Below are 14825 nucleotides of genomic sequence, written 5' to 3'. Positions count from 1 at the left end.
AATTTATTTAGATTTTAGAACATAAACTCACAATGGATTGAAATCATTGAATTGACCGATAATATAGCCGTCTCAAATAAAAAACCCACAGTCGAACTTATGTGATTGGTGGATTGGGTATTTGTTTCCCAGTTCAATTGGCCACGGCCCAGGTGATAAGTTTAGGGTTTGATGTTACGCAAATTGATCCATCTCCACCTTAGGGTTCCGGTACACCGTAGAGGGCGGAGGAGAAGCCGGCAAATCACGGGACGATTTCTTCACGTAATAACGGTAATCGTGAAAACCCAATCTTCCGAGTCTACTAATTTCATTACTGTGGGATTTCTGATACTGATCCCGATCCCAATTCGATGACGATGGTTTTGTTTAGTTATTTTCTAGGGTTTGTTTTCTGTTTTTCTTTTTCTTTCTGATAAGTTTCAATGGTTCATAGACTCTGAAGAAACTAAGTTTATTTATTTTGCGGCGTAAAAAAGTTTTAAATTGATCGATTTTTTCCCCCTGATAATCGTAATTGGTGGGAGCTGTTGACTATTGGATAACATGCCTTTACAAAGTTGATTCATTTTCATCTTAGTTTGGCTTTGTTTGAAGGGGGACAAGAAACGTCAAATATTAATGTAAAATTTGTTTTACCATGGTTTTATGTGCGTGATTCATGGATCTGCTGTATGTTTGTAATTGTTTAACTCTCTTGATTTGTTTTATTTAGCTCATTTTGTACCTTTGACTTTTGTACATGTTTGCTCCTATAATCAATGTAGGAACACATTAGTTTTCTTACATAAAGAATCATGTAATATGTATTTTGTCGGTTTATAACAACTTAAGTACGAATACAACAGTTTATGCACATGAATACATGCATACAATAAGCATAAGCATATGTAGTCTGCATCAATAATTAACAATGATTGGGTAATTTTAAGTCGGATTTGGTGAATTAATTATGCATATATGTATATCACAAGGCAGTTGTATTGGTTTTGGGCTTTAGAATATGGTGTGGAAAAAAAAATAATAAACCTTTATACTGAATCATTAAATTTTTTGATTCAGGGAACGAGACACAAGACATGGATGAAGATCAAGGACACCTTGAGTCGAGGTTACTAGATATTTTTATTATTATTGAATGACATAATTTTAAAAATATGGACATTAGAGAATAATAAGTTTGCATTTAATATTTGTTATCAAGTGTATCTTTTTTAATTTGAATTTAATTGAATATATTTTTCAGTGTAGATAATTTTTCTTTGAATACGTTGGCCAACGAAATAAATAGGTGTATTGGGCCCATGGTAAACAAGCTTGAAGATCTGGGCACTCGCTTAAAACATATCGAGGCGGAGTTGAATAAATATGCACCAACACAAGATAATGTGGTTGAGATTCCTGCAGAGGATAAGCCATCTCCTTACGACCCAAACATATGTCTACCAACATTCCCTGACAAGTTTAATCTTGATGTCTTTTGCAATTGGGTTAAGGAGATAGAATTCTATTTGGAGTATTATTGTGTTGCACGGCCAGTACAAGTAGAACTTGTAGTCAGCACATTGCCACAGGAAGGAGAGGCTTTCAAATGGTGGCAAGATATTCAAAAGCTAAACGAGAAAGTCTATAAAAATGATCCCATTACGTGGCCAGAGATGAAGATGCTGTTTATGGATAAATTCATTTCTCCATAGATTGTTTGATAGCCAACCAAAAATCCAAAATTAGAATTTATTGCATGTATTGGAATTTAAGGAAGTATCGGATGTTTGCTTGAAAATAGTTGGATTAATCAGCTACTAGGAATATTTTTATTCTTTTAGAAGATTTAAACAAAAAAGGTTATTTCCATAAACACCCTATATTTTGATATATTTTTTTTCTTTTTAGACCTAAATCTTTTTTTCTTTTCCGAAAAAAACCCAACTTTTACCTATTACTAATTATTTTAGACCCTAGCAGGTTACCGAAAGGTAATTAAGTATTTTCATTTAATAATAACCCTTAACTTTGTACATTTTTCCAGTTTAGACCTAAAATGTTTTTTTTTTTTTTTTTTTTTTTTTTCAAAATAAACTCAACTTTAAAATTGATTACAACCTTTAACATTAGTTGTATAAAGTACTTAACTACACCGATTTAATGAAACTTAACTTCGTTCATGCATAAAAACGTGATTATATCCTTTCAAATTAAAAGGTAATTATTATGATTATCCTTATGAATCAATAACAGTGATATACAAACACTATGTATTGATCTAAACACAATGTATACATAAGATAGATTAATAAAATGAGGTAGTAGGTCAACTATTAAATTTTCTTTTCTCTACAGTAAAATTCATAGTTTTGTTCGTTTTGCTCATTCACCACATTCCAACTATTGGTAATAATGTCAACCATTGTATTTTGATATTTAAGATAGATTAATAAAATGATAAGATAGATTAATAAAATGAGGTAGTAGGTCAACTATTAAATTTTCTTTTCTCTACAGCAAAAATCATAGTTTTGTTCGTTTTTCTCATTCACCACATTCCAACTATTGGTAATAAACTAATAATTCCAACTATTGGTAATAATGAATTTTAGAATGTCAACCACATTCCAAAATTCATTGTATTTTGATATTCCAACTATTGGTAATAATGTCAACCATTGTATCATTCTTTATATTTGGAATTTCAACTTTTGCTCAAATGGTTTCATTTCTAAAATATAGATTTATGTATTCATATGTGATGTTAACATTTTTTTAAGGAAGTCTTAAACTTGAATCTCATATATCTAAACAAAACTAATATGGATGTTTATGATTAATATGTTTTTGTATTTATTTGATATAATTATAACATATTATTTAATAATGGGCTAGTGCTACAAAATGTTTTATGGCTTTGGTTTAGGAGTATGATAATGAATGCGTTTGTTCACTGTTCTAAAAAAATTAATTAAAAAATTCGGGCAAAAAAATAATATAGAAAAGTGAGAGAGGGAAATATGTCCAAACTCACCAAATAAGTATAATGGAGAAACTAAAAAAAAATATTTTGTATACAGTTTGTTAAATGATATGGTATTTTTTTTTTCTACAAATAAAAAAAATTATACTTATACTAAAAGATTCTTCTTAACCATGTATTATCCATGTTACCAAAAAATATCAAATTAACATCAATCTTTTTATTAGCAGTAATAATAACATTTTCTATAAACAAAATATCAAGTTTAATGATATAATATATATATATATATATATATATATATATATATATATATCCAATATAAAATTTAATTATATCTTTTAGACAAGAATAAAATTTTGCATTTCTTTTAGGTTATATTCGCTCAAAATATAATAAATTAGATAACATTTTTTTGTGTATATATGTATACTTTCTTTTTCGGTGTAGTCAATTTTAAAGTTGAGTTTATTTTGAAGAAAAAAAAAACCATTTTAGGTCTAAAATGGAAACAACTACAAAATATAACAAGTAACACATAAAAGTTGATTTTTTTTCGGAAAAGAAAAAAAATTAGGTCTAAAAAGAAAAAAAGTCAAAATATAGGGACTTGTATGGAAATAACCAAAAAAAAAAACCAAACAAGTACACTTTTGATCACAGAAATTGAAGTTAGGAATATCATAGTAGAGAAGTATCCTGGGACTGAAAAGATTTTACGATTATCCGTTGGGATAATGATTATATTTTTCGATTTGTACATATTTTATTACTGAATTTTTTTCATCCACATTTACCCCTTCAACTTGTTAAATTGTATACATTCAATCCTTATGACTGACTACTTCAGGTTACCCGGTAAAAATAACTTAATAGGGTAATATATTTTTCATTTTATACACGTTTAGTCCTTAATCTAACTCGTTTAAGGTAGAATAAGATTTAAGTTGATTTAGTTGACCCAAGTTTGACTTTGGTTGACTAGTATATATATATATATATATATATATATATATATATATATATATATATATATGAATTCTGAATACCGAAAATCTAAAATTATGGTGAAGTAATTTGAAATGAGATTATCATAAAATCATAAAGTTATATATTACCATTGGAATTTGTACCGAGATAATTGATATATTTCATGATTGATCGATATGGGTGTGAATAGACGGTTTGGTTCATTTCTTGGATAAAATCTAAGCATAACCATTGCTATTGGTTAATGCATTTTGGTATGTGTTGGTAATGGTCATGGTTAATGGTATTTTTTTGGGGTAATTACTAATATAGCCGAATTAAGGAAGTAATTAATAATTTTTAGCCAAAAATTAGGAATTGTCTCAAAATATCCCACGAAACTGTAGGTATTTAGATTCGGTTACTATTTTACCAAATCGTCTACTGTTTTCATGTTTAGTATAAAAAAAATTCATTTTGAAGGTATAAAAAATATACAGTTTTCTCTCCATAAAATACGGTTTCCCAAACCGTAGCCTACGGTTTTGGGTTAAATCTACAGGTTTTTTTTGTTTTTTTTAAAGACTACGGTTTTGGGTTAAAGTATACGGTGCACAAGCATTTCATGCACAAAATGCACATTAACTGATTGTACACCGTATTTTTTTTCCAAAAAAATCACTGAATCAACAATATATACAAGTGTTTACTGGTTATAACAAATTGTGCATTAAATCGTTGTACAGTGTAGGTTTCCAAAAAACTTATGATTTCGATAATTTTTTTTAAAAGCTTTTAAAAAAAATCAAGAAATCATTATATATATATATATATATATATATATATATATATATATATATATATATATATATATATATATATATATATATATATATATATATATATATATATATAGGGAATGGTTATTTGGAAAACAAAAAAAAAACCCTAAAAATCATAAAAATGTATAAAAAAATACTTAGAGATCACAAAACTTTTTTTTGACATTTTTTATGCAAAAAGTGCAGGTTTTTAAATAAATTCGCTGAAATTTTTTTTTGAAAAAAAGAATTTATTAAAAAAAACTGATTTTTTTTTCAGCAAAATTTTAATAAAAAGTTGCGATGTCTTATAAAAAAAAATTCAAAAAAAAGTTTTGTGATCTCTAAGTATTTTTTTTTTATGTATTTTTATGATTTTTAGGGTTTTTTTGTTTTCCATAAAATCTATATATATATATATATATTCTTCTTCAGGTTACAACAAATAAAACATATAGTTTTTTTTTTATAATTAGTTTCTAGAGACAATTAATTGATAACCAAATAAAACATATAGTTTTTTTTTTATATAATTAGTTTCTAGAAGTGATTAGTGATTAATTGATAACCAATGTTTGTAAGATTTTCAAATCTTATAATAATAAAATAAAACATATAACTTTTGTATTTGAATACCACCTCTACAAAATTGTGTACAAATTGTGTGTGATTAATAATAACCAAATTAATCAATAGTTAAGATTAATGCGTGATTTGACAAATTGCATGTGTGTATCTGTGTGCCACCTTCAATTGTTTAATTCCTCAATCATATCTATTGATAAGTAAGCATTAATTATTTTATACACATTGAATTATATTATTTTTAATACATATATACTTTTTATATATTTAAATATTGAGTTGTATCAGATAATAGTTATTCCTCTTATTATTACCGGATAAGGGATAATGACTTAAAAGGTAATGTATTTTTCGATTTGTACACATTTGGTCAATGAGTTTTTTTTCCGTCCACATTTACCCTTTCAACTTGTTAAACTGTACACATTCAGTCATTATGACCGGGTGCTCCAAGTTAGCCGGGAAAAATAACTTAATAGGGTAATATATTTTTCATTTTGTACACATTTAATCCTTAATATTTTTGTATATATTTAGTCCTTAACATTTTTTTTTGTTTCAAAATAAGATCTTTTTTGTACTCATTGAGTACTTATGAATGATTTCTTTAGGTTTTTCTAACGACATCTTACGTGAGACAATCATTGATAAAGTGTTTGGGGGGGTTGATGTTTATGTCCAACGTAATCTCGAATGCTTGGTTGCGTAGGTCTTGTGGTTTGGCTCAGGTCTTGTATTTTGAACATCGTAACTTCTTCATACGATATCAGATTTTAATGATCTTTATATCCACGTGTTCATTTTTTGAGTCTACTAGAACTTTTATTAAGATTACTCCCGTTAAAATGTAATATAATTTTACTTATGATTTTATAAAAAAAATATTCATATATGCATTCATAAAAAACGTATGGACAGGGGCAGACGCAGAAATACATAGTAGGTGTTGCCGATACATGAAAAATAGGTATAAACAAAAAAAAATCGAAAATTTTTCTACTGCATACAGAAAAAACAGGTTGTCGGTGCAACATCAGGACAATGCTAAAGCCGCCCCACGTATGGATATAAAAATCATAAGTAAAAATATATTATTTTTAATGATAGTAATCTAAATGAAATTTGTAGTAGACTAAAATACAAACACTTGGATATAAAAATCGTTAAAATCCGAGATCGTATGAAAAAGTTATGACGTTCAGAAAACATGATCTAAGCAACCAAGTCGTCGAGATCATGATGGATATAAACATCAAAAACCTCATACACCTCATTAATTAATGTTTCACGTAAGATTTCGTGATAAAAACATAAAGAAATCATTTATAAGTACAAAAAATGACTTATTTTGCACAAAAAAATAATAATAATAAAGACTAAATGTGTACAAAAATATTTACACCTTGTATTCAAGGTGTTATATGTTTATGAGGTGAAAACAAGCAGCCCGAAAACCATTATTTCTTTCCTTTCAGACAGCAGCCTCGTAGCCGTGATCGCAACCGAGAACAAGCTCAGGTTTCGGCCGTGAACGAGGGTCTCAAACCCTCGGACCGTGAATGCTTTCTCGACCATAATCGCCTTCGGACAGCAAACGAGGTTCAAGGCCGTAAACCCCTTCGGACCGTGAACCCTCGCATATATATAGATTTCAACCAACTTTTACTTTATTTCTACACTTTCAAACACAATTCCAACCTTTTTCTCTCAAGTATCATCAACCAAGAACAACCTCTCTCCTCAATAACATGCTAAATTCATCCTTTCTCATCATATTCAAGTGATAATCACTAGTTCTTCATAAGATCTAACAGGTACCATTTCTTGATCTTATTATCACTTCAAGAACATCCTTCAATCTTCTTATACTAGGCTGAAACCCATTAATTTCACTAGTTTTCACGAAGACACGCGAAGAACACCCATCCGAAAAACCTTTGAATATTCTTAAAAACTTGATTAGAATCTTCTGGTGTTCTTCATTCATCAAGAACACCCACTGGGTCGTGAACCCTTCGTGGGCCGTGAACACCTCATGGACCGTGAACACCTAAATGGGCCTAGATCCTACCTTTTCAAAAGCCCTAATACTTATATAGACCGATATTTGGGCCACAACCCAAGACTAGGAGTCGATTCGGAACAGGGTGTACACCATCGTAGCGCCATCGGGAACCCGAAATAACTTCAACGATGCCAACCGCCAAGTCGGTGGCTGAAGGATGGTCTTTCACGTCTCTTACGTGTGCGACGTGTTGCTGGGCAGTGAATTAAGAAACAAACCACCGCTACCACCGTGAGGTGGTGGCTGTCATCGTCGCCTTCCCGTTTCTGTCGCCGCCGTATGCCGCTAGGTTGATGGCTGGGTCCACCTTGCAATCAGAAGCATGTATGTGTGTGTTTATTTCAGTGGAGAGGTGTGTGGGTGTTTATTTGGCCGGAAAAGCCACTACCACCGCCGTGAGGTGGTGGCTGCCACCATGTGCCACCGTCGGCCACCACAAGGGTTGTTGTGTGTGTTTATCTATTTAGTGTGTGTTTATTTTGTTGGGTTAAAGCATTGTAAAATGTAATTAGAAAGTAGAATAATATAAAGAAACTCAAAACCACCACCGTAGGGTGGTGGCTGCCGCCATCATCCGCCGTGTTGGATGGTAGTGTGCTTTAACTTGTGATTAGTTTGCTTTTGTGATGTTTGGACTTAATCGGACTAGAACCCTAACCACCACCGCGAGGTGGTGGCCACCGTTGTGATCCGCCGCTGACTACCACTACCCGAGGTGGTAGTGGGTGGTGCCCGACTAGCGAAACCCTAATGAGCCTAGTGAAACCCTAATAGGCCTAATGAAACCCTAATGGATCTAAGGATTTAGTTTTTGGGCCTATTGGGTTGGGATTGGGTTGAAAACCCAAATTAGGGTTTAGATAACCCTAATTTTGGATATATGGGCCTTGGACTTATCGGGACCCATGTTTGGGCCATCGGAATGAAATTGTGAATTACACCCAATCACACCATATGATTTATCTAGTAGAGTGATGGACTTAACGGGTTAAGTACTTAATGGGTTAAGTGAGAAACACTTAACCCAAATCATCATTTCATGTGAATACCCTAATTGTGTTGGGTTTAGAGTTGGGAATTTTTGTTGGGCCTAGATGTATGGACTCTGGATGGGCTAACTATTAACAAGTAAATGGACTAGAACACTTAGGTTGAGCTTAAGGATAAGGCCCATTGGAAAGGTTTGGGCCTAATTTGGAAAATTGGGCTATAAATGGGCTATATTTTAGGCATTGATGATTATGAGATATTGGACCATCAGAATGTCAAGTGTTGGACCAAGAATAAATGGTTGGGCCTTAAGGCAATACCATGTAGAGGTTTGGGCCCAATTTTGGAAAATTGGGCCATAGTTGGGCCTTGGTTCATTATTAGACCTTTGGGCCTTCGGATTGGGCCTTGGTCTTGAGTCAAGCTAAGTTAGGGGTAAAGTAGTCTTTTACCCCAAGCATGGATTTATGGAAATGTGTTGAGGACCCAATTATTAATTGGGTGTTATTTTGATGTTGACAGATTCGAGAATCTGTCATCCAACAGCTAGGGTTTTTTCAGCGGGACTTCAGCAGTGTGGGGTGAGTTTTCCTCCAGTAGGAACGAGTCTAAGGAACCAATGCCGACCGTTTATGTATGTTAGCGTATGCCGGACTTCGGTTCGATGCCGAGGGTAGCCCGATGCAGATTATGTGTTCCAGATTTCAGTTCGATGTCGGGGCGGTCTCGAGAAGTGTATATGTATGCTTGATGTCTTTGTGATTCATGCATGTTATGTGTTATGTGTTCCAGGCCTAGGTTCGATGCCGGGGCAAGCTCGATGCATGTTAGCTTATATGTTAATTGTTATGTGTTCTCCGCTTCGGTCCGAAGTCAGGGTAAGCCCGATGTATGTTATATGCTTATGTTATGTGTTTATGATATATGATATGTTGTGTGTATGTCAGGGTAAGCCTGATGTTGGGGCAAGCCTGATGCCGGGCAGGAGTCCAATGTCGGGTAAACCGATGCCGGGTTCGGCCTGATGCAGTTGGGTGGTGTCCCAAAGTTATGTCACATGTTATATGCTTATGTCATGTGTTTATGATATATGATATGATGTGTATGTGCCGGGGCAAGCCCGATGCTAGACGCGGTCTGATGTTGGGGTGAGCCCGATGTCGGGCAAGAGTCCAATGCCGGATAAGCTGATGTCGGGTTCGTCTCGATGCAACTGGGCGGTGTCCCATAGTTGTGTTATCTGTTATATGATATATGTGTATGATATGTGGTAGTTTGGGGGAGCTCACTAAGCTTCATGCTTACAGTTTTCAGTTTGGTTTTAGGTACTTCAGTTAGCAAATGGAAGGGCTCGGGATGATCGCATGACACACACCACAATTTTCTAGCCTGGAAGATTTACTCTGATATTTGATATGAGATTTTCATATGTTGACAGATATTATGATATTTCGAGATACATGGTTATGATTTTATACTATGATGATATTTATGGTTTTAATAACGATTTAAAAGCTAAATTTTTGGATCGTATTTTTGGAATGTTTCATTTAACTTATTAATCTGCTTATTATTATTATTTTTTTGTTTTATCAAAGAATTTATTTAGAATCAAGAAAGATTTATATAAAACTAGGTGAGTGACGCGGGGTTAGATGTGAGATTTTTTGTTCGGTTGATTAATTGGTAATGGGATCCAAAAACTGGAAAAAAAAAAGTTGTTACCACCGAAATGCCCCTGGTCTCTTTAATAATGATTTTGGTTGAGTGAGATACCAATCTTGAATCCAATCCAACATTCAGTGCATATGCAACATCAAATTAAATGAATAACACTGCCATGGTTGCAAACACATACAGTTGCAATTTCAATTCTCACTTTACCATCCAGAAGTGGCCCTACCAAGAAAGATACAGAGAACCAATCTTCAATGTCTCTTAATATTTTCTTAGAATACATCCATCATCATCACCATGCCATATGCTAGTTTCCAACAAAAAAAAAATTATCAACACCGAAAATAAGTTTTAAAGTGATTTAAAAATAATTTATTAAACGAATAGAAAAAAGACCTTCATCCACTACATTTAATCTTCATCTCTTTTTGAACCAAATGCTCTATTCTCCAATGATTTCGTTGCATTTCCATCTTTTCAGCGTCTCTTTTTCTTTGCTCCTTGTCTACGACCTAAAAAATCTATTTTTTTTTTATAAAAATGAGAAACCAAATATTTTGTCAATACATGGTATTACGATTAACATGAAAAATATAAATACAAAAATCAACCTCATCTTCTGCACGGAAACATAATGTGAGTTATGTGGATTTGTTTTTCATGGTGATTTCAGCTAAATAAACATTTGACCGGTCAAATTTTTTTAGTCCAAAAATCTTAAAATCAATTTTTTTTTAACTATAAAAACAATATGCAGGGGCAGTTTGGTCCAAAACCGTTAGAATCAAAAACTTCTAACTATAAAAAACAGTATGCATGGACTGTTTATAGAACTGATTACCCAAGAAACTTTGCATTTTATTTTTTTAAAACTTTGCATTCAGACCTATTTACAGAATCCAATGGCACGAATGACTAAACTGACATATTTGAGTGCAGGAGCTGTATAGTTGTTGGTCACGTCTGTTTGTCAAAAACAAAAACACAGATTGATAATTTTTTTTAATGGAGGGAAAAAAAATGAAATATTATAGATAAGCACCAAAATTCATTAATATGTGGTTGACATACCTTTCATGTGGCTTAAACCCACAGATATATGTCTATGTTGTAGATTATTTGTTGTCTTGTTATGATTAATTTCCTAAAAGTCATTATTTGGAATATTTGGATTTGCATTCCATTCTAACACAATGTGATAGAGATAAGTTGTTTGATCATAATGTGCAACAACATGAGTGGTCTGCAATAAATTCAAAATAAATTAAAGTAAAAAAAGATTGAATCCATGAAACTAAAATGAATTTATATGTCATCCACAAACAACATAATTTTCATTCAATCACACATACCATCATGAGGACTTGAGAAGACATAGTTGAACTTTTGCGTGATTGGTTTTCCCATTTCACCAACCCATTCTCTTTCATCCTCCCCATCAGAGTCAGACTACTTACATCTTATAACTCACTATCTTCTATCAATAAAAAAGTAAGAAAAATTAAATTCTTAAATTTAATTTCCAAATTTTTGTCTATGTCTAAATAAAAATCGAGATTAAAAATAGCCTTACAAATCTTGTGATACCTACATAACTGGGAAGACGTGAAACCTAAAATGAAATGATGTTTTTTAGTTCAACCCGCATCAATAAAATAGCCATTAAGCCAATGTCGTATTCACATTTTAAATTTCATGGAGAACTATTTCCTCACAATATAACTCTTGTCTCATTAATTACGAAAGATTATTAGGATTTAAGATCATTAAGCCTACTCTTTTCAACCAAAATAAAATATTCCAAATGCACTTGATAAAAGAAACATAAGACAAAAAAATAGAATTTTTAAATTCATACAAATGCATACCTGCTGTATTGCTTCTTCAGTGGCAGTAACACATAACATTCTTTTCATAACCAAATAAACATATTGATACTATAAACAGCTTAAATTTAGCAAAGTCTTCCAATTATTAGACAAATAATGGAGTTTTTTACCAAGATATTGTAAATTAAAAAAAATATTTACCAGAGTATAGTAGTTTTGAAATTATTTACAGAAAGATTGTAAAAAGGATTTAACACGTGAAACATGGGCCACATGTTCCATTCAAATTTGTTTTCTAAAACATTTGTCGAAGCTATAATAAAGAAATAAGTAATCAAGATGAAGATGAAGAAGCATAATTTAAGAAATACATGCAGGACCAGAAAGCAAGATCCTAGGATTGACAATTGGTAGTTCAGAAACATATATAAGTTGGTCTTTATGCTTCAAATGTATATAAGAAGCTGCAATAAGAACTATTTTTGTGTTGTCCCTACAAAAAAAATGGAAAAGACATAAAATTGTCAGATACATAAGAAAAACATGGTCAGATCCTTTAATAGCATGAGAAACAGTCATTGAGTATAAAACCTTAAATAATAAGGGAAGTCATTAACAGAAACCTCAACTTCAATCCGAATCCATCTTTGATATAATACGTTATTAGCAAAATTAAAAGAAGGTGATGAGATTTCTAGAATCCTTGCTAAACTGCTGCAAAATAAATGTAAAAAACTTTCAGTTCCATTAATGGAGTCAATAGTTTTAACAACACAATCTGATTAAAACTCCAATGTAACATCAAGAGGTAGTTAGTGATCTTATGATCCTTTGTTTGTTCGAACATATAAGTGCCTAAATACATGTAAATTCATTACTGGAGATGGTTGTGGTTATTTTAAATTGAAAAGAAACCTAATATGAAATTACAGAAATAGCCCTATCTTATCACACAAACCTTTGGTGCCTCAAGAACACGACCCTCAACTTAAGCAAGTTGTTTCTCAATACTAATTCCACAGGAAGCAGGTAAAGGGTCATCACCGTAATTATAGTTTTTCATAGCTTGATAAGTTAAACAAAGGACAATTATATGTGAATCGTTGTAGTTCTCAGGTACCATGGTTCAAGCATTTCAGCGACCAGTTAGGGTGCATAGTCAAACTACCCTTCAAATTTGAGTACAACATCAGGGGTGCTGCAGCGTATATGGTGGTGGGCGGTGGTAGTGAAAGCCTCCTCGGTTCCAACTGCCAACCAATTGAAATTAGGGCAAATAGTATAGATTAAAAAAAATCATATGTTTAACATTGTGCACATAAGATAACAGGTTAATGAAGTACTCTCTCAGGCTCATACTTGTCTAAGAATCCTTTTGTGGAGAAATGTCTCAGGTTGATGCTGTAGGCCTTAATCACTGCATGTAATCCTCAAATGTCTGAAAGAATGAATAATAAGTTTACAAAGCTTTGGAAATGTTATCAAACAGTGGCTGCACTTTGTGATTATAAAAAAAAGTAAAAAAACGAAGAAGAGGTCACTTGTCGTCGTATTCCATCATGACCTGATATTATCGAACCATCGGATCAAAATCAGAGTGTAATCGAGCTGGGTCTCGTTTGAAATCAGAAGCTGATGGTGGAAGGAGAAGGTGCAGGGACGTGGTAGAAGGAGAGCAAGAAGAATGATGAAAACCTTGGTGTACATAACGGACTTCTTTGACTCCTTTGGTTCTTCAAAGTCATCTATGGAGTTTGTGGTTGTGGCTGATGGCGGTGATGTTGAACACGACTCTTAGTGCGGGAAACAATAAGACTTTTATTAAGACACTTAAGAAGAACTTTACACTTTGAGAGACTACTAGACACTTTTCTTTCTTTGAGGCTTTCTTTTGGATACTTAGATGTTGGATTATTTGGAGCAAATGAGCTCCACACCTATTTATAGGTGTTTCCACCTCCTTATAGGAAGTTTCTAGATCTACATACATTCATGGCTATTCTAGAATTATCTACCATATTCTATATCTGTTACAAGCTTTTATATGTTTCTAGAATGTTCTATAATGTCCTAGATAAGTATAGACATTCTTGTGTCTTCCATAGTGTTCTAGAATGTTCCATAGCCTTCCAGGGTCTTCCATCTCGTTCTAGAGTATTCTAGAATCTTCCGGCATCTTCAACACTTCCCCATAGTATTCCATAATGTTCTAGAATCTTCTAGAGCATTCTAGAACAAGCTAAAGTCTTCTAAATAATATTCGTTTTATTGGGCTAGTGATGATCTTTAACACTCCCCCTCAACACTAGCCCTCATTCTTCGTACCATGTTAAGCTGACAACGAAAACCTTCACATTTTCCAGTACTCAGCCCTTTGGTGAACAAGTCTGCTATTTGGTCATCGGTCTTGATCTGCCGCATCTCAATTTCTTCCATCAAGACTTTCTCTCTGATAAAGTGATAATGCACTTCCACATGCTTTGTTCTAGCATGAAATATTGGATTTTCTGCCAGCCGAATTGCAGATTGGTTGTCACAGTGAAGTGGTACTGCATAGTCAACTTTTTGATGTAAGTCCTCCATTAGGAGTACCAACCATGTACTTTCTTGAGCTGCTACGGCCGCTGCTTTGTACTCCGCTTCTGTGGTTGACAATGATACTGTTGGTTGTCTTTTACTACACCATGATATTGGTCCCGACCCAAGCTTGAACACATACCCAGTGGTTGATCTTCGGGTATCATGGTCTCCTGCATAGTCAGCATCACAATATCCAACCAACTTACAGTCTTCTCCTCTTTTATACAAGAGACCATAGTCAATTGTACCTTTGACATATCTCAAGATCCGTCGGGCAGCATCCAAATGAGGTTTCTTCAGACTTTGCATGTATCGACTCATAACTCCAACTGCATAAGCAA

General features: G+C 32.9%; 2 protein-coding genes across 10 annotated transcripts; one reads left to right on the top strand and one right to left on the bottom strand.

Annotated features, from left to right (window-relative positions):
- Window positions 1-64: 64 nt before the first annotated feature.
- LOC145014223 (uncharacterized) lies at window positions 65-1858 on the top strand. 2 transcript variants are annotated; one of them, XM_078972597.1, is made up of 3 exons: window positions 65-273; window positions 1063-1111; window positions 1247-1858. In XM_078972597.1, the coding sequence occupies exons 2-3, from the start codon at window positions 1080-1082 to the stop codon at window positions 1695-1697; spliced, it is 483 nt and encodes a 160-aa protein (XP_078828723.1). In that variant the 5' UTR covers window positions 65-273; window positions 1063-1079; the 3' UTR covers window positions 1698-1858. The 2 variants fall into 2 exon arrangements, with proteins under 2 accessions (XP_078828723.1, XP_078828722.1); XM_078972596.1 differs by having other exon boundaries at window positions 66-273; window positions 1252-1858.
- An 8258-nt stretch (window positions 1859-10116) lies between these two features.
- On the bottom strand, window positions 10117-13716 carry LOC145017800 (uncharacterized). 8 transcript variants are annotated; one of them, XM_078975753.1, is made up of 9 exons: window positions 13264-13714; window positions 12863-13154; window positions 12496-12618; window positions 11649-12397; window positions 11428-11552; window positions 11147-11318; window positions 10962-11038; window positions 10472-10596; window positions 10117-10382 (listed from the first exon to the last, which is right to left on the bottom strand). In XM_078975753.1, the coding sequence occupies exons 2-4, from the start codon at window positions 12943-12945 to the stop codon at window positions 12265-12267; spliced, it is 339 nt and encodes a 112-aa protein (XP_078831879.1). In that variant the 5' UTR covers window positions 12946-13154; window positions 13264-13714; the 3' UTR covers window positions 10117-10382; window positions 10472-10596; window positions 10962-11038; window positions 11147-11318; window positions 11428-11552; window positions 11649-12264. The 8 variants fall into 8 exon arrangements, 7 of the variants coding, with proteins under 7 accessions (XP_078831879.1, XP_078831882.1, XP_078831880.1 ...); XM_078975756.1 differs by having other exon boundaries at window positions 11428-11549; XM_078975754.1 differs by having other exon boundaries at window positions 11428-12397; window positions 13264-13342; window positions 13469-13714.
- Between the last annotated feature and the right edge of the window lie 1109 nt (window positions 13717-14825).

This window comes from Lactuca saligna, chromosome 9 (genome assembly GCF_052625555.1).
Source record: "Lactuca saligna cultivar CGN05327 chromosome 9, ASM5262555v1, whole genome shotgun sequence".
Classification (NCBI taxonomy): Eukaryota; Viridiplantae; Streptophyta; class Magnoliopsida; order Asterales; family Asteraceae; genus Lactuca; species Lactuca saligna.
The sequence above is the reverse complement of the archived record's forward strand: the minus strand, read 5'-3'. Positions and strand labels throughout refer to the sequence as shown.